At 38.4% G+C, this 20,710-nt stretch overlaps 2 protein-coding genes across 2 annotated transcripts in view; both read left to right on the top strand.

Moving 5' to 3' along the window:
• The window catches only part of atp6v1ba (ATPase, H+ transporting, lysosomal, V1 subunit B, member a), a 47,428-nt gene extending 37,508 nt beyond the window's left edge, over positions 1–9,920 (top strand). The window contains exons 10-14 of the mRNA XM_044372552.1: positions 921–1,071; positions 2,539–2,621; positions 2,932–3,036; positions 3,757–3,886; positions 8,674–9,920. Coding sequence (XP_044228487.1) covers positions 921–1,071; positions 2,539–2,621; positions 2,932–3,036; positions 3,757–3,886; positions 8,674–8,816 — 612 coding nt within the window. The 3' untranslated portion in view covers positions 8,817–9,920. The remainder of the gene's footprint in view (positions 1–920; positions 1,072–2,538; positions 2,622–2,931; positions 3,037–3,756; positions 3,887–8,673) is intronic.
• A 120-nt stretch (positions 9,921–10,040) lies between these two features.
• The window catches only part of shtn1 (shootin 1), a 31,665-nt gene continuing 20,995 nt past the window's right edge, over positions 10,041–20,710 (top strand). The window contains exons 1-4 of the mRNA XM_044372551.1: positions 10,041–11,029; positions 13,757–13,809; positions 15,511–15,571; positions 20,276–20,370. Coding sequence (XP_044228486.1) covers positions 10,975–11,029; positions 13,757–13,809; positions 15,511–15,571; positions 20,276–20,370 — 264 coding nt within the window. The 5' untranslated portion in view covers positions 10,041–10,974. The remainder of the gene's footprint in view (positions 11,030–13,756; positions 13,810–15,510; positions 15,572–20,275; positions 20,371–20,710) is intronic.

The raw sequence follows: 20,710 nt of genomic DNA, 5'->3' as shown, positions 1-20,710 counted from the left end.
ATCATTTCAGCTCTAGTATACTACCATGGATGGTCGGGGTCAATAGGGGCCCAACAACAAACTTTTGCCCTGGGGCCCCACAGGACGTTAATCCGGCCATGAATGTAGCGTACTACATACTGGCAAGCTATCCATGTTAGCACAGCATGTATGCAGGTTGCAGTTATAACAGTGGCATATTTACTTAACATTAATGCTAAAAGACTGAGACTAAAAAGTCAAGTGAGTCACCAGTAGATCTAGAGCTAGTCACAGTTAGCTAAGGGAAAATGTAACATCAGATTGAGGTAACATTACGTACCAAGAAAGTTAGACAAGCATGGGCACGCAAGAAGTTGTCATTAGAGCAAACAAACGCACTTTTTAAGTAATTACTTACAATTTTGGTCTTGTATTTTTGGTTTTGAACGTCTAAAAAAAAAAATAAAAAAAAAAGACACCACCCTCAAAGTAGCATTCAAGTTATACTCTTACTAGAGCTCGTAAGATAAGCCTTACCTAAGATAAATTCGGCACTTTGTCATGTTCACTTTGTCATCAGATAGTTGGCAACTAGCTGATGAGAGAGAGACAGAGAAGAGAAGCTCAACACCTAGCAGCTAAAGAACCAGATATTTTACAGTACAGGAGTCAGTTGAGACCATGACAGAGCTACTGGATGTGTAAATGGAAAATAGTTTGTTAATATGTTAGCCATAAAAGCTTCATAGGTTTATAATATGTCACTGTTTTCAGCTTATACTGCTGCCCCCAAGTGGTCAAAACAAATCCATGAATGCAGCTTTAAAATTACGTTTTTTGAATGGTATTCAAATGGACACAGTTATAAAATGACATGTTAGCCTTGTGTCTCTGCGATTTTTTTTTTTTAACCGCTGTCATGTCACCAACCCACTCACCACCCACTCTTTTCCATTTAGGTGTCTGCTGCTAGAGAGGAGGTGCCCGGCCGTCGAGGCTTCCCTGGCTACATGTACACTGATCTGGCTACCATCTACGAGCGTGCTGGCCGAGTGGAGGGCAGAAATGGCTCCATCACCCAGATCCCCATTCTCACCATGCCCAACGACGGTGAGAGCAGCAGTTCTAAATTAAAAGCTTTGGACCAGAATGACATCTCAACTGTCTTCCTTGTAGAGGACATGAATTATGTAGATTGTAGATAAGAATTATAAACCCATGTATTTTTTGCATTTTAAAGCAGTGTTAATAGTTTTTTTCCTTCTTGGGCCTCACACCTGTGTATCAGTGTGGTCATGAAGATTATAATTTTTCTATTTTCATTTTTTAAAATGCTTAAATCTCTTAGCAAGTCATTGTTTGAATTACTGGAGTAGGCATCTGAAATGGACTGGGGAGACATTTTTGATGCCTGCAGTTACCATAGCAACACGTATGAAGAGCCTACTCCTATCTAGTTGAACAGTAGTCCCCCATTACAGCATCACAGGGAGGTGATTGTGTTGGCTTTTACTAAACACTGCTGGTGTTCCCAAGGGCTCTCGGGCTCTTGATTTAGATAGAGTAAAGGTCTTTAAACTGGGAAGCTAACAGAAATTCTGTCTATTTCTGTCCTGTGCGTGGCATTGCTGTAATGCTTGCAAATCAGTAGAATGTCTACATTTAACTGAGTTGTTCTTGTAAATATCTTTGACTCAGAATGTGAACTCAACAAGGTATTCTATGCAGTCCAGACAGTAAATATTTGGACAGTTACACATTTTTTGTTCTTAGGCTCTGTTTGAAATAAAGTATTCAATTCATTCAATTTGAAATAAAGTAATAGATACTACATTAAAGTGCCAAGTCTGGCACTGTGTGGCAGATCTGTCATTTTGATGGAAGTAGATTTTTGTTTCATCAGTCCATAGAACTTCCAGATCTCTACCCCTTTCTTTTTGTATGTTTTTGTGAACTGCAACCTTCCTTTCTGTTTTTGAGGCTCACCAGGGGTTTGCATCTTGTGTTGAATCCTCTGAGGTTATGGCCATCAAGTCTTCATTACTCTTGATCATTGACAAGGAAACATGTCTGCCTACATCCTGGAGAGCATTTATGACTTGCTGTGCAGTCATGAAGGGCTTTTTCTTCACCGTACACATTATTTTCTGCCCATCCACAAGACTTGTGCCCCTCGGTCCACCAGCTCATTTGACATTTTCCAGTTTTCTTTTCTTCACCTGCTCTTTTTAGAATGAACCCAACTGTTAATTTTGGCAAACCAACTACCTTTGATAAATTATCTTCTTCACTTGCATGGTCACACAATTCTTTCTATATTGATGTAAATCTACTCAAATGAAAGCTGGGACTTGGCACCTTAATGTAGTATCCATTACTTAATTTCAAATTGAATGTGTTGAAGCTCGGAGCCTGAAGAACAAAACATGTGCAACTGTTTAAATACTTACTGTCTGGACTGTATAACATTGTACAACACAGAAAGTTAACTCAGTGGTGTTTTTATCAATTTAACATAACAAATACAAGACTATTAGATATGTTGTGATTACATGTAAATCCTTTTGTCTCCAACAGACATCACCCATCCAATTCCTGATCTGACTGGATATATCACAGAAGGTCAGGTCTACGTTGACAGACAGCTACACAACAGACAGGTATTGATCAGTTCTTTTTAAAAGCCATTACTTTAAAACAACATTCATCAAACTTGGGGCAAAGGGCTGGTACTGGTACTTGGTTGAAGATGTTCCATGTTAGCTTTGATTCAATATGCCACATGCTGTTAATTTTTTGTTCACATCATACTTGAAGTGATTAATCTAACACCAAAGGAAACAAACTGTGACTGTAATGACACTGTTCATGTCAGCCTTGATATTTGAATCAACAAAAACTGTTTTAAAAGTTGAGTATACGTTTGTATTGATAATATATGTAACCAGACAATCCTGTACTTGTTCTCAGATCTACCCACCCATCAACGTGTTGCCCTCTCTGTCCCGTCTGATGAAGTCCGCCATCGGTGAGGGGATGACCAGGAAGGACCACGCTGATGTCTCCAATCAGCTGGTAATACATCTTACCTAAATAATCAGTCCCTCCAGGAAATTGCGATTTTGCAATTGCGATAATTAATGCAAATTTAAGAAATCTCCACAATATTAGCGAGAGCTTTTACCACAACTTTTACACATGAAATGGCCAAATCAACAGATGGCTTGTGATTTGGACAAATTGTTGCCTTTCATGTCATGGCAACTTACATCATCGCAGCATTCAGCAAAGATTCAGCTGCATTCAGATGGAAGATCTCACGTACCAACAAAAAAGTTTGGTGAAAGTTTATTTAATAAAGGTTTCAAAATGGAACTCAAGTACATTATTTTCTTTTTTATATAACTTTGAGCCCATGGTTCTCATGTTCAGAAAATAAATTTAAAAATGACCACTGAAATATAGTTGTTTCTGTGATATGCAATATGCTTTTTATCAAAAGAAGTGACTCTCAATTGGGTGTAGTTTTTTTTTTTTTTTAAAAAAAGCATTATTTTCCTTTGCTTGCAATTTTTCCCAATTTCTGCAGTTTTACTGAGCAAATAAAACATTTGCACATACAATTGTATCGCAGTTTTTGAGAAAAGCCGCAGCAAAATCAAGCATTCTTGGCCTCAATAATCACAAAATCTTCAGATCTATAAATTACTAAAAGCTTGAGAGGAGAACGACAACATACAGATGTTTGTCACCTTTTTCATCATTATTAATATTCATGTCCGTCCTCCTCTCCAGTATGCCTGTTATGCCATTGGAAAGGACGTCCAGGCTATGAAGGCTGTGGTGGGAGAAGAGGCCCTCACATCTGATGATTTGCTCTACCTTGAGTTCCTACAGAAGTTTGAGAAGAACTTCATCGCTCAGGGTAAGAGGATGTCAAAGGAACAATTCTCTACTGTATTTTTATTGTATTTGTCACAAAGGTAGTGTGTCTGTCTCTGCATCTCTACAGCCAGCTGTTTCAGCTCAGTTTAATTTTACCCATAACTTGACTGGTACCAGTTAGGTCAGAGAAGTGAGAATGGGGGCAGCCAAGAGGGTTAACATGAGATTATGTTCCCAGGAGGATGCAAAATTTGCAGACAATTGTAAGAGTTTGCTCTATTTTTCACACTGAAAGGTGAGTGTCAGTAGCTATATATATCCTATATCCTAGCATATACAATGTAACGGATTTCAGCATATGCTATAAACAGCCTTTTCCTGTCTGGTAGACATAGGGTGCTAAAAAAAAATCCTTTGAGTTGTATTTTTGAGTCACTGAGTCAGTCAGCCCGAGTCTGGGGAATCCCACACCAGTGAAGGAACTCTCGTCTACTGATGACTGCCTACAACTCAGGCCCTGACTAATACAAATAAATAAATCTCATGAACTATTTCTCTTGGAGAATGTTGGTAATTTGAATAGAGGTGTTCATGGTTTAATACTTGAAGTAATAGGCTGATTTGATGCTGTAGTGTTCGCCTTAAATAATTTAATTGCTTCAACTGTGCCATTGAAGAAATAAATAAATTTATACAAAATATAAATTTAAAATGATTGTGTTGTTTCCACTAAAAAAACGTCTGTTAGATTAATGTTACTAAACACTGCACTGCACTTAATCCCACTAAATACATACAATTCTTTTATACAAAATATTGGTAATAAAAATAAATTGAAATAATTGTATTGATTTAAAATGATTTTATTGTTTCCATTAAAAAATTAAAAAAAAAAGTCCATCATGCTGCTTCAAAGATGTGAGCAGCAGTCAATCCCATCTACAGTAGCCTATGATCAGAATGGCATCCATAGCAACACAGTCTGCTGATCAGAAATTACTCACTGTTGAATTTCATGATTGATCAATCAGAATGGAGTAGTAGTAAACTACTAAAGGATAAATTAAAAGTTGTGGATGGTTACTGACTGTGGCATGGAACTAGTGAGTGAGTGAGTGATTTGTGCAGTCAGACCTTCAGCTCAGGGCAGTGAGAGCGAGTACTGAGTTGAAACAGGTGCCAAAGTGGTTGCTTTTCTCAAAGATCTGGTTAATACAGTAATTTACATGATACATCTCCACAAATCCAGTTAATATAAGAGTTGCACAATAGTCATATGTTGTCTCACCTCATCTTCACAGTTTGCAGTAGCTAGCTAGCAGGTAGGAGGGGAAAGTCAGTGAACGAGTTAGTGGAGACGAGGACTTGTCACTCCTTAGTGAGTAACAAGAGTCGTTCATTTCGAAAGATTAGTTCATGACTCGCACATCACTACTTTGATGTGCATCCTCTTTAATAGAACTGGTGTTTAGGCTACTAAAAGCAATGTGCCATTGATTGTTGTAACCTAGCCAGCAAACAATGTAGCCTATGCAAGGGTCACATTCAGCCCACCTGTTGTTGCGGTGAGTGAAACAGCTGCACAGACAACTTTATAGGCTACTTGTAACAGCCCATCCTCTGATTGTAACAGCCATACCTCTCGTGTAGCCATGCTTTGGCTTTTCATCCTAAAATGCATTTAGTTGGGCCCACAGAATAGTATCATTGTTTTTAGCCTTGCTTCTATTTTTACCATTGTGATGTAATGTAGGCTAGGCTAGAAATGCAGGAGCGCCAGATCCCCTACCAGTTTCATCTGTTTGCACCTTTTCCCCATCTCCTCCAAACATAATCAATTACAGCCTAATGCCTATGGCCTAGTCTATATTTCTTGTTAGGCTATAGCTAATATTCTCGAATGCTTAATCTGTCTATTAGGCTATAACTAGAATGCTGATAATGAATAGGCTTCACTCTCTATGTCCATTTCAGATATGGCTGGCTATGGGCTATAATGGCATTATCTTTTATTTAGGCTAAATTAGCTTACAAATTGCGCCATAGCCTACGAATGTCTACCATCAGTTCTTTGTTTTTATGGAAACAGATGAGGCCTAATACTTGGCTTAATAGGCTATCCTACTGTTACTATAAGACTGGGCCTTTTCTTAGGCTACTTATTAAAGCCACAAACTGAAAATCATACATGTAATTTCTTGACAATATAACAATATGTACAATAACAAAACAATTGAAGATGATAATATAGCCCCACTATGTAGGCTATTAAACATGAATGAAGATCAATGAATCAAATCTCAGCAGACGTGCACGCATTCATGTTAGCCACCTACACAAGCCGATGTTAGATTAACACCAAAATATAGATTTACAAACATGACCAAATCCCCCAAATTACAAGAGTCTAAATATCCAGCAATCAATAGAAGTGGTGATAGCAATAGAATAAAGTTAATCAAGATTATATAATCAAAATCAAAGTTAACAAGGAAGGAGTGAGAAGCCGCAGTTCCAAAAGGAGTGACCCACAATCTCATGACTCGGATGAACACGAAGAAAACAATCATTTTGCAGTGACCCATAGCCTGTCTTCCTTCTGAGAATAATCCACGAGGAAAGTTTATTCCAGCAGCGAAGAATCATGACAGCAATTAGATGAGCCTGAACGCTGTGTTCACCTGCACGCACACACTTATTTCCCCTCATCCACTTGGCCTGTGAAGACGTCCTATCAGACTTCATTATACAAGAGGCCTACAAGTAATCAACTGATAGCACACATTGTGCATATAATTCAAGAGTAGCCCAACTGAAAGAAAATAACTTGCAGATAGACATTTGTGAGCCGTAGGCTGTAGGCCTAGCCCATGCGCCCAGCAGGTGTAGGAAACGGCGAGGTGTAGAATACAGAAAAAAATTTCAGTACGTTTTTCTTTTTGTTTTTGTTTTGTTTTAATCCCTGTGTACTTAAAGGTTGTGAATGGTCATGGAAATTATATTATGGGTCTTTGAAAATTCATGGAAATGTTGTCTGTGAAAACGTGTGGGAATCCTGTATTGAGTATTTGAACTTGTCCATTACATTGTTGAAGTGTCATTCACGTTGTATTTCTGAGTTTGTTTGTCCCTGGAAAATGTTCTTTGTAGGTTCCTTGGTCCTTTTGTCGCTCGAGGATACCTGGAAATCTCTTTTCTAGAAAGTAATGATGACTAAACAAAGCACAGTGAGACAGTTTAATCTTCTTGGTAGATTCTTCATATATGGAGCTGTATTTACTCTTTAGAGTGCTGATGGATTCCACAGGAGAATAGTCATCACAGCAAGACAAGATGGGAAATGGAGAGAGAAATACTTTTAGCCTTTTTTTCTCCTCACAACAAGAATATCCAAACAGTTTCTGTACAGCAACCTCTATTAGAAACAAAACTGCCCAGAGCAGGGACGAACTAGAACTAAGGTCAGTGAGCAGTTAACAGCGCTGAAAGACATTTATTTGGGAATTTATTGAAAGGGGCCCAAGGGCACTAAAAAAAAGTTGTTTTGATCAGGTTTTTATTAAAGCCTCTGTGAGGGATTTTTACTAAGGCTAACACAAATTTCCACCAGGTCTGCAAAAATATTTGCACCTCATTTTCTCAATTTAGCAGGGTACTTACACTGAACTAATGGAGTCCAGCTGCTGCACCCAAGTTGATTTGAATGAACCATTGCTAAATAAGACAGGACATTGGGCTGGTTTAAAACACGTCATGCACATGTCCGGAGAGTAATTAAGCAAACTTGATAAACTGGTTGAAGACATTTTTGGAATTGAAAATGTGCACTCTTTTGAAAAGACAGATGACTTTATGTGAGGACTTATTAAACAATCTGATTTAATTTGGAGATTTTCTTGGCAGTTATTGACATTTTTAAATGGCTGGAGTCTTTCTGTGTTACAGTCTACCACTGTCAGAAATGCTCATATTCTACACACACAAGCTTCAAAAAAGGTGGTTAAGACAAGCTTATGATTCCTCATTGTTGCCTTGTGAGATATAATGAACTGTGTAATGTTGCCTTTGTGTATTTTTAGGCTGTAACAAACGGATCAATTTTTAGATACATCATGACTCTTTCTTGAGTTATATATTGAGCGTCATGTCTTCCACCTAATGCAATTATATTGAAGTTCTTGCTCGCCGGATAGCTGACCACCACAAAAGAAAGTAAATGAAATCATAAAATCTCAAACTATATCCTTGATCAGGAATTGAATGGATGACTGTCATGGCACAAACAATTTGAGAGCTTGCTATTGGAATGAAAAGTCCTTGAAAAGTAAACAGAGTACCTTGTGTGCTCTCGCTCTCTCTCGCTAATAACAGTATGATGATTTATAATCCCAGTTTTCTATTTTGATGATTCGCCAAATTTGAGCTTAAGAGAACTAAAAACTGCACATGGTAACATCTTATCAGACAGTATTTGAGTGCTTGAGATGGTGATAATGCTGCTCTGTGTCTGCTGTTTGTGTAAATAAGCACAAAATAACACATTCATTACCATCTTATAAGGTGATTATATGTCGGTGTTGTGGTTTTGGTTTTTTTTTTTGCTTCCTCCAAGTTGCCAACAATCTGAATTGATGCAGCTTTAGCAATTACTTTCCAGGTCTCCTTTTCTTTATACTGTCTGTTTTTAAGAGCATTTTTACCTGATGTGATGCACCGTAGCAGTAATGTCTGTGTGTCTGTGTGTGTGTGTGTGTGTGAGAGACAGACCCAGTTGATGTTGTGTTCAGATGCTAATCAGCAGTGTTGTGGCCTCTCTGTCTCCCTCAGGCCCGTACGACAACAGGACGGTGTATGAAACCCTGGACATCGGCTGGCAGTTGCTGCGAATCTTCCCCAAGGAGATGCTTAAGAGGATTCCTCAGAGCACCTTGGCAGAGTTTTACCCCAGGGAGTCTGCTGCCCGCCACTGAGGCACCATAAGGGATGCTCTTGTTCTAGCCCCTCACCCTCCTACCCACCATCCTCCTCTCCCGTTATTCCATCTCAGCCATCCCACCTCTGACTGATGTCGATTCTTCGCTCATCCCAAACCTCACCTCCTCTTTTTCCACTGTTCTTACCATCCACTTCTTCTCCTTCCCATCAATCAACGTAGCCCAACACCGCCCCTCACTCCCACCTACCCTGAACGAGAACAGGGCAATAATGTCCCCCTTCTGTAGATGTACTGTAGCGTATCTGTGTCCAGAAGTTGTGTATGGAAAGTATCTGTGATTGTAATATCTACCCTTGCAAAAACATGAACATATCCTTAAAATGATAGATCAGTCCTTATTTATTGAGGTGTTACTGCTGGAAATTCCTCTTCTTTTTTTTTAAATAAATGCTCTGTAATATCCATCCCCACCAAAACAAGAGGTTTCAAAGTGAAGAAAGATGTGTATAGATATGAGGGTTGACAAGGTAACAAATGACAATGTCCCTGCAGTCAGTACCAGTTTCTCGAAGCATAATGTTTGTTTTTTATTGCGACTGTCTGAGCTGTTGATTCTAACTGATTGTCATTTTCTAAACAAAAAGAATGAATTTTTGCTGAACAACACTACAAACCTACAGCTTCACAAACTAAACATCATTACTGTTAGCAAATTGGTATTTACCTCCAGGGTCTCCCTGTTATTTTGTGCACCTGCATGAATTGTCTTTAAAGCCAACTTTTTTTTTTTTCATGTCAGTGACTTCAAGTTGGCCGGTATGCAGCATGCTTGCAAAAGTCTTGGTGAACACGCAAACTTTGGCCAAAAGCAGAGTTGAGTTGTTTACTGTATGTTGCCCACAGTACTTTGATTCTTTCTTCCCTGTTTTGGACCCTCTTGCTTCCTCTACCTACCCTGGAAAGAATACAGTGGATGTTTACATTATTAATGTTTAATTGTTTGATTTGTGTTGCTAAAAGACGAGTATATAAGAGTATATTAAACATTCCCGCTGTCTGCAGAAACTAATTCTTTGTTGTGCAACCATAATGGTTTTGTGAGTTTGTGTGTCCATGAATAAATTAAATTAAATGAGAATCCTTGTCTCTGTTGTCTCAGCTCTATACATCTATCACCATTATCTAAAAATCTGCAACACTGTTAATCTTTATATAAAGTTTCTATTTTGACATGACAGAGAATCCTGTGATCACAGTTCTTACCCGGATTCATCAATATCATTTGGCAATATGTAAAATGTCTTAAGTAATCAGTCTAAAGTTGAATAAATTGCTCAAATTAGCTTTAACGTGATATATTTTTGAAGGGAGTTTGGTGAGAGAATGTTGGGACAAGAGTTTTCCTTATTACCAACTCATTCTCATAATCTGGTGATTAAACTTTGCACATTATTTATTACCAAAACTATTTTATTAACTAAAATTCTCCAGTTAACATCAGTCATTTTTTTGAGTGTCATTGCTAACTGCTAACTCTAAAAACAACAGCTTCTGGTCTTAGTTTAACACATTTACACCCTGACAACAGCAGTTTTGAGGTGAACAATATGGGTTAATTTTTCTGTACAAAATGATCGGCGTCTCTGAAAAGCTGGTAAATGGACTTTTGAGGTTAGATTATTTTGGTCACACTGTTGGTCAAGTGTGGTGACCACTTTCTTTTGTATTTTTCCAAGAAAATGGATGTTTTGTATGTAAATATTGTTGATATATGACATACAGTACATAACAATCTCAGTCCTGCCTCTTTAGGTGTAGTTTGCCACTTGTTAGACTGCTTTTGCAAACTAATTATCTGGATGAAACTAGAATTGTGTATATGTCACGTACGATATTGTAGCATAGCAGTGGGAGCAAAACAAATTGCCATTGTTTGTACCACAAAGTGTATGTGACTGTGGCACATAGGCATAGTTCCACCACAGTGTGGCAGTTTTAGTGGTCATATGGTAAAAAGTATTCACCATATATTGTGTGTTGGGAATTGCGACACAACTTTTAAAAAAATATGACAAAATAAGCAGGGCTGTAAAACCCCTCGTGTCATTGCACCTTTTATTGCTTGTAGCTCGCGCCCAGACAGGTGTGCCGCGAAGCAACGCTTCCTGTTGAACTTTGGATATTGTGTCGCCATGGCTGCAGAGGAGCTGGCTAAAATCAGTGTCATAGCAGACTTGTCAAACCAAGGTAAGCGTGTTTGGAGACAATAAATGTTTATGTTTTTAGCGTAAAAATGCCACTGCGACTTTGTGTCCTATAGTTACAACTAGGACTATATCATATCTGGTGACAGTAACGTTACAGTTTATAGATTTATAAATTCGACTGCGGTCAAGCCAGCCACCACGTCATTTCCTTCTGCGCGTACACTTGCGTTATTACGGTAATGAGTTTTTCCACCTGGAACTTGACAATTTTTATACAGTCTATGGGAAGAACGGTGTGTAGCTTTCATTTACTTTACAGTCGACAAATAACAGTAGGGTTTGATTCAGAAAGTGAAGTAGAGTGAAAAAATACAATATGCAAAGTATTTCATTGGCTCACCAAGGAGGTTAAGACTCTGAAAAAACTGTTTCCAATCACTAATTCCACTTCCAGGTAGCTGCACAAAAAGTTCCAGAACGTCTCACTGTGGGATTTCACAATAAAGGCCCTTTGAAAATATACTGTAAATTAAAAGATGTATAATCACAATATTATTAAAAGGAAACAGTCTGTTTCCAATCACCAGTTCCAATTCAGATACATAGTGGAATGAAAAATAATTTAATTCTACAGTGAATAGACTTAAAATGAAGATACTTTAAAATTTACCTGGAGTTAAATTACTGAAACAGACAGTTTCCTTTTTATAACATGCTGCCACTGCATGTTTGTGTATCATGTGATTGAAATTCCACAGTGAATCGTTCTGGAACTTTTTGTGTAGCTGCCTGGGGTTTTCTAGAATGTGTCTGAAGTGGAATTAGTGATTGTAAACAATTTTCTTTAAATTTGATGTATAATATTTTCAAAGGGCCGTTATTGTGAAATTCCACAGTGGAACGTGCTGGAACTTTCTGGAAACTCTTGGTAGTGTATCTCCTCTTAAGGAATAGGGCAGTGTGTAATGTGTGTGTGTAGTGAGTTAGTGGTAGAGTGAGAGAGCGAGCGGAAGAAAAGTGACGGTGAATGCAAGCAGAGCAGAGGAAAAGGTTAACAGTAAGTTGTCAATCTGGCAGTAAATGTACAGTACAGACTACAGTGTGTCAGTTAATAAATGCTGCAGCTTCTCAAGACCAAGAAAAGTCACGTCTGTTGTTTCCCCAATTGCTGGAAAAGTGAAGGGAGTTAACTCCAAAGTTAGCAACAATGGGTTAGCCTAACCTGACGACGCTAAACAGAGAAATAGAGAACGGAGAAATGTGTGGCTGCTGAGTCTCTCCCAAGTTTTACTCAGTGCGTCCACCTCATGGATGTATTATAAGAACTAGATACCGGACCGAAAACGGTGCCCACTCAGTCCAATAAGAATTGCTCGGAATTGCTTCCGCATTGTGAAGCCCACTGACTATGTGCAGTGGTGTTTCCCCCGCTGGCCCCGCCCACAAGTTCCCTCTCGGCTCATAGACTTTACATTGTGATGATGTCACAGATTTTTAAATCACTTTTCTCGGCTCAAGGAAAGTTTTACAAATATAAAACCTCCATGGATCAAAACTTCATAATAGAAAGAGTCATGTTTGACCTTGTTTGCAGCTGTAGGTGTCCTGTCAATAGTTTTACAGACGTCTGTTTACAATGGTGGTCTTTGGGGGAAAATGCTTTTAGGGCCACAGGGGGATTTTTTGCTGCAACACTGCGAGTGACCACTGGGAAAAATTGGCTGCAAGGCTAAGTGGCAGTGCCCTATCCAGCTCTTATTATACATCCATGATTCACCCCCTGAGACCGTCACCACCCCAAACCAGTCAACTTAGGGGAAACATTGTATATAAAGGAAGGAACCAGAAACAGGAAGTAAATATTCCTACAATTTGTGTTTTTTTGTTGTTTTTGAGGTAAATGTGTTACCCCATTTTTTGATACATCGTGCCCCTTTATTTTTTTTATTTTTCATTTGTCACGACAGTTTACTGTTTTTTCTTACTGTACTTGTAGCTAATTCTGTTTGCCCAGATTTATTTTGTTTTGTTTTCTTCTGTTTGTTCTTATTTTTCATTGATTTACCAGAAGTGGTCTTGTGATTCATTATGGTTTAAGTTAACAAAAAAAATTTAATCTCAAAAAAGAGAAGCAAGTAGAGGATGACTTTGACTACTGATTAACACATGCTGTTCCATAGGAAAAATGAGTCACCTCTTTCCAGTAAAGTCTGTTCTGTGTTTGTGTTGTAAAGGTCCAAACCCAATCCTCTTTGTGTGTGTGTGTGTGTGTGTGTGTGTATCGTATGTGCACATACGTTCAGGTAGATTTGTGTCTACTCCTCATCTAATCAACATTAATAGGATTATTTCTGGAACAAACAAAAAGCTTTCCTTATGTATCATAATCTGTAATAAGTAAGTAGAAGTGTATGCTTCTGGCTGCTAGCTGTCCCCCTCACTTATCTTTGCAGTGACCAGCCAGATTATCTTTATTACTAAACATTTATTATAGATCGCACTTGCTGTTACTATTGTAGTTACGCCCAAAAACAAATATTAACACAGCAGAGGTGTTACTAAATTCAACATCCCATGCTATAACAGTCAGGTGACACAGGGGACAAGCCGCAGTAGTCACCGGATGAGAAGTTATCACATGCTGGAGAAGTTGCCAAGTATTGGCTGTTTTTAACAGGAAGGTGTGACTTCTGTGATCTTCATTGACATTTGGTTTATTGTGATTATCTTATGAAGATGGATAACTGGCATCCTTTGCTTCCCACAGCTCTACAGGAGTACGAAGGCCTGCAAAGGAAGCATGAGACAGCAACAACTGAGGTAAGTGTTCACATCAGTCAGGGTTAGGCTGATACATGTATGTCTGATAATATGTAGAGTTAATACCAGTCCAGTTTTGACCATCTTGACATCTTTGACTGATATGAATGTCATATAGTTTTGTTACACTAGCAGCAGAAATAATAATAGTAGTGTAGTAGTAGGAGCTACAGTAACAGTAGTATTCTAAGTAGTTGGCCTTGCAGTAGTAGTAGCTGTAAATATTGTGAGAGCAGCAGAGGCAGCAACAGCTGCAATAGTAGCAGTATCTTGATTGGTATTCATTCTACATTGTCCAGGTACTTCAGAAAGAGATTGTCCTCACAAGAAAAACAACAGTATTTGTCATTTGCTTAAATGTCTTAAACAACCTTGGTTTGGTTGTTCTGACGAGGACCTCTAGCGACTGGACTATGATAGGAACAATGGTGGAAGTAGCATGACAGTGAATTTGAGTTTGAATAAGATGGGAAGCAATTAATTCTAGGAATTAATGTTAATGCCAAGCTGTTAACACTGGTCCAAACACTAACAGCTGTCAGAAATCCCAAGTAGTGGACCATATAATGACTGGGTACAGAGAAAAAGTGTTTTTTCAGAACCCACCAAAATGTGTTTGTTGCAGTATCAAAAACTGTCAAGCTGGCATCAAATGTCTTGTCAGATGTGTACTCTTGCTTATGTCTTTTCTGGGGTCAGATATTTAATTTAGGTAAAGCTGTTTTACTGCTGCGTTGTGTTGAGACAAAATTCATGAAGCAATGGAGTTGTACTTGTTCTGGCTGATTGCATCCATATTTACATCCCATCATATTCATGCAGGTGTACATTGTGGCTATTATAACCTGAAACATCTCACTATTACTCTGCTGATACACTCATGCCATCACTGTTTGTAGCCTCCTCTACCACCCCAACCTCCTCCTCATGTGGTACATTTTTCTGTATTGATTTAACAAAGATTTAGATAGAAAGGAAATGAAAAAAGTATTGTTTTGGTATATGTTCCAAAACCTTAATGCACTGCCACTGGTATAATAAAAAAAATCAAAGGAGATGCAGATCCAACCCTAATGTCCATATGCTCTATTTTAACTTATGAAACTACTTGTATCCAGAGCAGAACTGGATAAACTTTAAAGCTAGATTTAAAAAAAAAACTTAATTACTAACATAATTAGTAATAATCATTGATAACAGACACAGAAATAGGAAAAGACATGTTCAGTGGCTGTTAAATGGTATTATTAAAAGCTTTAGCACTTTTCTCTAGACTGGCTAATTTTGAAGTGACAATAGCCAAATAAAGGTGCATGGTGCCTAATGTGTGCTGATTGCTTGACTGTCATTCATCTCATACAATGCAACACCTTTCAATAAAATTCAACAAGAGCATTTTAAATTGTGGTAGTACTTTTTCAGTGAGCTTTTCTGTTGGTTTCCATATAATTCCTGATCAGTCAAGTTATCTGGAAACATTGTGGTCATTTTGGAGACAATAATCATGTTTAATCACCTGACCTTACAGCTCCAAACCTGATTTATCTCTCGATATCATTTAACACATGTTCATGATATTAGATGAACTGCCTGTCTAGGAAGTCTTAGAGTTGTGTAGTTACATGAGCAGACAGTTTGAAGGTTGATTGAAACAGCAGCAGTCCTGTGTTAAAGCTGTTCTGTCTGTCTCTCCTACATAAGTGCAAGAGGCTTGAGGAAGAGAGAGACGAGGCCATCAAGAGGCTCAATGAGTTCCAGCAAGGTATGTTTATCTCTCCTGGATCAATAGATGTCCAATGAGTGAGATCAAGGCAAGTGTTTCTATAAACAAGCTTTAACTCATGGTTGTATAAATATATAGTTATATACAGTGTTGCAAAGTCAGCCTTGTCTCCAATTTTTCCCACTGGTTAACTGCAGTACTGCAACAAAATAAATCCCTGCAACCCTCAAAGCATTCTCCCATAGTCATTATAAAGAATATCTCCCCTCAAATTGTAATTATTACCTTTCTTTTAGTACTGTTTTATTATTTTCAAAACTTTTTCAAAAACTAGAATAGCTTTTTTTTGTCTGTGACATCATCTCAGTATAAAGTCAACAGGACAAGATAGTGGGTCCAGGGTAGAGACTTAAATACACAGGATTGATGAGACCTGAAAATCTGGTGTTTCCTGCATAAACAGGCAGAAAACAGAGTTATAACTGACTAGAGTGATGTGTGTCGCAGCGTGTGCAGTTACTTTATATCAGCCTGGTGTCATTTGCATGTGATTTAATCAAAGTAAACACAGTGGACACTGCGTTTTGGCGTGGCACTCAAACCGGCGGCTGCAGATTTACTATCATATCTGTCCTGCTGCCTTAAGATTGCTGCCTCATTTGAGTGAACTTCCCACTCGTTTGTTCCTCTCCTCCCACCTGTGCATCGGCACTCTGTGCCAGGCAGCAAAATACTACACAGACAGCAAAAGCCAAATTCAAGGTCAGGAAAATACCAAACTGTTGAGCACTGTTGCGCTCGTCATTGCACTACAACAGAAACAGGGGCCACTGTCTGTTAGACTGCTGTTTTATTAATGTTATTATTTTGTTCCGTGACTTAATATGACACTGAAGACATTTTCATCACAGTCAAATATTTACCAAAATTCTAACCAGTGGAACACAAAAATGAAATCTGAAATAAATTCAGCTCAGTGAGTGACTTAGACTTTTTTGGATTTGATCATTTTTTCTATCTGACATGATAACTTTAGACTTACAGGTATAAGTAGATTCATTTTTTTTCAAACAATCAGACATTCTGAGTTGATCTTCCTTTAATGTCAAAATATGGCACTAAGAAGGTTAAGAAGATACATTCTTTAAAGGGATGTTTCACTTTCAACACATCTATAGTACATATGATGTAAGTCGTGACAACAACAAAGAGATCATATGTTCTGTTAATATGAATGTATGATATTTTGAAAATAGTACCAGCTGTACAAACATAAGAACCGGGAGTCAAATAATGACATCGGAGAAGCACTGTCGCTGCTCCAGCTTTCATCACAAATCTGTTTCCCAACACTACAAATGTGTTTCAAATGTTTTGGCCCACCATTCAATTTTCCAAAATGATTTTCCTTACAGGTTGAATGCTTTGCTATGACCACTTTAGTGAAGACAGAATTTGAAATAGGGCACCACATGTCAAAAGATGGAGCAAATAGTTTGTCTTTGTAACGGTGACAGTTGTGTGGATTTTCATCTGAATAAATCTGGCCCGTGCTCGTGTATTCAGCGATTCTCCAGCCAAAACACATATTGTGTTTGACTTCCGCATTAATAGAGGCTGCCTCACTGTGCCAAGCAGCTGCATATTAGGACCTATTACGTGATTTCATAGCTCTTAGAAAATTGCTCCTATTCACAACGAAACGGCTGGGGGTGGGGTGGCAGGGTTGGTGGGGGGGGGTAGTGGGAGGACGAGAGAAAAAGCCCCCAACACACAATCATGCCTTTTCAATTGGCGATGGCAAGGTTGATGACAACATGACCATTGTGTTATAATGATAACACCACAAAGGCATCTGCCCCCCTCATCAAGGCTTCACAGCGGCTGCAGATACAATTTAATTCACTGCTCCGCTGGCGGCGCTGATACCATTATGCAGCACGTCGGCACAGGGGTAATCACTGTCTTTCCTGAGAGGAGGATGAAAAAAGACAGGCACAAAAAAGAGGGGAGAAAAAAGATGGAGTGATGATGATGGGGAGGCCGAAACTTACAATTAAGACTGCCAGTTCTGACGTGTCAGAGCCCCCCGTTGACTCGCGCTCATACACGTTCAACACTTCCACTGCTGTTTATTTACCATGGCTACCAGTAATTATAATTAACATGTCATTTAGTTCAAGGCGTCCTTTCGTAGGTTTCTGGGTGTGGCTATGGCATTATGGAGAAAGGCAGAGAGAAACGGAGAAGAGGCCGAGGATGAAAACTGGCAGCTAAGTGCTATTGAATGACTGATGTGGAGGGCGCCAGAGGAACGTGGATATCGCCCGGCACTGGCGTTCATCAAGGTCTTAATTAGGTGTCACTGGGGGGAAGGAATTGCCCACAGCAATGGCACTAATGCTTAATTTCGCCCTCGCTCAGCCACAATGTTTAATTAGTTAAGTGGCAGGGCATTCTTTAGGGGCGTTCTTTTTGTACTGAGGTGTGATTGCAGCTTAAACAACATTATGGTTTGTGATTTGGAATTTTATCTGATTTTTTTTACCAGCTTGGTAGTAGTAAAAGCTGTTCTAATCAATATATTTCATACCAATAATTGGATATGACACTGACAAATATGGCATTGCATGTCATACCTCTCTCTATATATCCCTAAGTTTCCTGTCTCCCTACACTGTCTGTCAAATAAAGGCATAAAAGCCAGAAAAAAATCTTGAAAAAAAGACTATATGTATTGTAAAAGGTGTCACTCATAATGAGAATTATCACAGACTACGCTGTTCCCCTCAGCTCTACAGCTTTTTAGCCTCTTTTAGTTAATTGTTTTGCTTTTTGACTCATAAACTTCACTCACATCAACCTTGTTTCCAGCAGCAATAGGCTACTGTTTTCAGTGAAAAATCTCTGTTAAACCCAGTGTATACTACCTAGCCAGCACCAAACAATAGCTGATGAACGTAATGGAACCTTTAGCAGCTAAAGAGAGTTAAAAGGAGAATGAATTTTGGACTTACACTCATTAAGTGGCCAGAAACATGAGTCCAAATCAATGTTAATGTGGCTCTGTGTCTACTGGATGTGTAAACAGGCAACTATTTGCTAACTGTCAACTGTCCATCATGATTATCAGTTCACTCAATCATACATTTTGGGCTGCTCTCACAGACATGGGTAAATGACAAAATTTTCTTCATGCTAAATTTTGGCTTAGCAATGTCAGCCATGTAATATGTAAGATTCAAGCCTGACGGTTCAATCTTGACCTTGGAAATAACAGTTGGCAAACAGTTGCTTGCTTGTTCTGGAGCTTTTGACTGTATCACATGGTCTTTCTAAATGTACTGTTATATAGATATAACTCAGTTCCTGTATTTGCTTGATTTATCACCCCTCAGTATTGTAGTAAATCAAAATTCACTGTCATCATTAATGCCCTATTAGTGCAGCTCTATCATTGTACATGCTAGTTTAAAGGAATGAAGGCTTTAAAGGCAAATGTTTCCTTTCTCCCTGGTTTAAGTGCAACATCACATGTATCATTCTTTACAAACAGCCCACATACTTTCTAAACTATTATTCAGAGTCTGATTCTCTAAAGTTGTTTATTGAGTGCATTCAGTATATACTCAATACGCATTGGCCCTGGCTGATGGAAATAAAAAGGTAGGGAAAACTATCTGAATAAAAGATACACTGGGAACAACATTTAGTTCACTGAGATGGCACAACAGAAATCAGAAATATACTTCAGTGTCAAGTGTTATGGCACTCTTATCTCAATCAACTGCACAATTAAATGAGAATTCATAGGTATGCACCCACTCATTTAGAAAATACTAACCATGTTCTTTGTTTCCTTGAGGACATTTTGATCAGGTTGAATGGCCATGAGTTGACTTTTTAAGTTGGTATTGACATGAATGCAGTGATTCAGAAGAATTTTATATGCTGCTTTTCATATAATAATATTGTTACATCAGCGAAGGATACTGAGTACCGGGCTTCTTTGCTAAAGAGCACAAGGCGGTGATGTAGCATTTTCTGGTCTCTGTGTATGTTTGCATCATTTACTATGGCCTGATTTCAATCTGTTCATTTGTTGCTTTGTCGGTTAGTTAATGGTGTTTTGATGGGCCAAATTTGATGTGTCCAAATGAGTCTACTGTAATTCATATAAATGTGAGGGAAAAAATATTAGAAAAAACTCTCTGTATAACCCAAAACAGTTCAATAGCACCACAAACTACAGCCTCCAAAATGACCATAAAATAAATCAACACCTCTTTAAAACAGATCAAGTAAAAACTGAACAGTATAACCTTCATGAAGGTAGGATTTATTTCACGGCTGCATTAGTTTTATCTACATGTATATAATAAACTGGCAAGTGAGTGTATGTAGAGGTGCTTACACTGTTTTCTGTGTAATGTCTTGCTGTGTTCAGATTGGTTGGTTTGTGAACATGGCACAATAGCAAAAGTTATATTGTGAGATTTTGGTCCTAAATTTCTAAAACTCAAAAATTTGACTCAGCTTGTGTCTGGTTTTTGTAATACTAAATCAGTCATGGGTGGATGCGTCTTACAGTGAGATCTAGGATTACCATTTTCAATTGATGACCACATTCCTCTTACCATTGTCAACTATTCACTTGAACAGCTTAGAGCTGCACATCAAGATATAAAATGTAGGCAATATGGTTTACCATTTTCTTTTTCTTTAATTCTCTTTTTTCCCTAGTTTCTCAGATGGTCATTGAAGAGGTCAGTACCATCCAGGAGAACCTGGAGGTCGAGAGGACGTGTAGAGAAAGTGCTGAAGCCCTGGCCACCAAGGTACACTCCACTGTTAGACAAATACTGTCTGCAATACTTCCTCTCAAAGACAATGAACCAGCATCCTGTCAAACCATCTGTGTTATTTCCATGTTACTGACATTTAATAGTCCAACAAATAATTTTCACAAATAAAAATAAGAGGAATAATGTAATCACAATTTTAACATCAGAATAACATTTGTAAAATAATTATTGCTGCATCAAATCAGCCATTAAAGATGACATTCTGGTCAGTGTATTACAGTGACTGTCACTTCGACACATTCAATTTGTATGTTGCAATCAAAAGCACTCTGTGGTCCTCCAGTTCTGCTGCTGTCCCCATATCTTAGTGTCT

The sequence above is a fragment of the Thunnus albacares genome, chromosome 14 (genome assembly GCF_914725855.1).
Source record: "Thunnus albacares chromosome 14, fThuAlb1.1, whole genome shotgun sequence".
Taxonomy (NCBI): domain Eukaryota; kingdom Metazoa; phylum Chordata; class Actinopteri; order Scombriformes; family Scombridae; genus Thunnus; species Thunnus albacares.
Note: the sequence above shows the minus strand (reverse complement) of the source record. Positions and strands in the feature narration are given on the sequence as shown.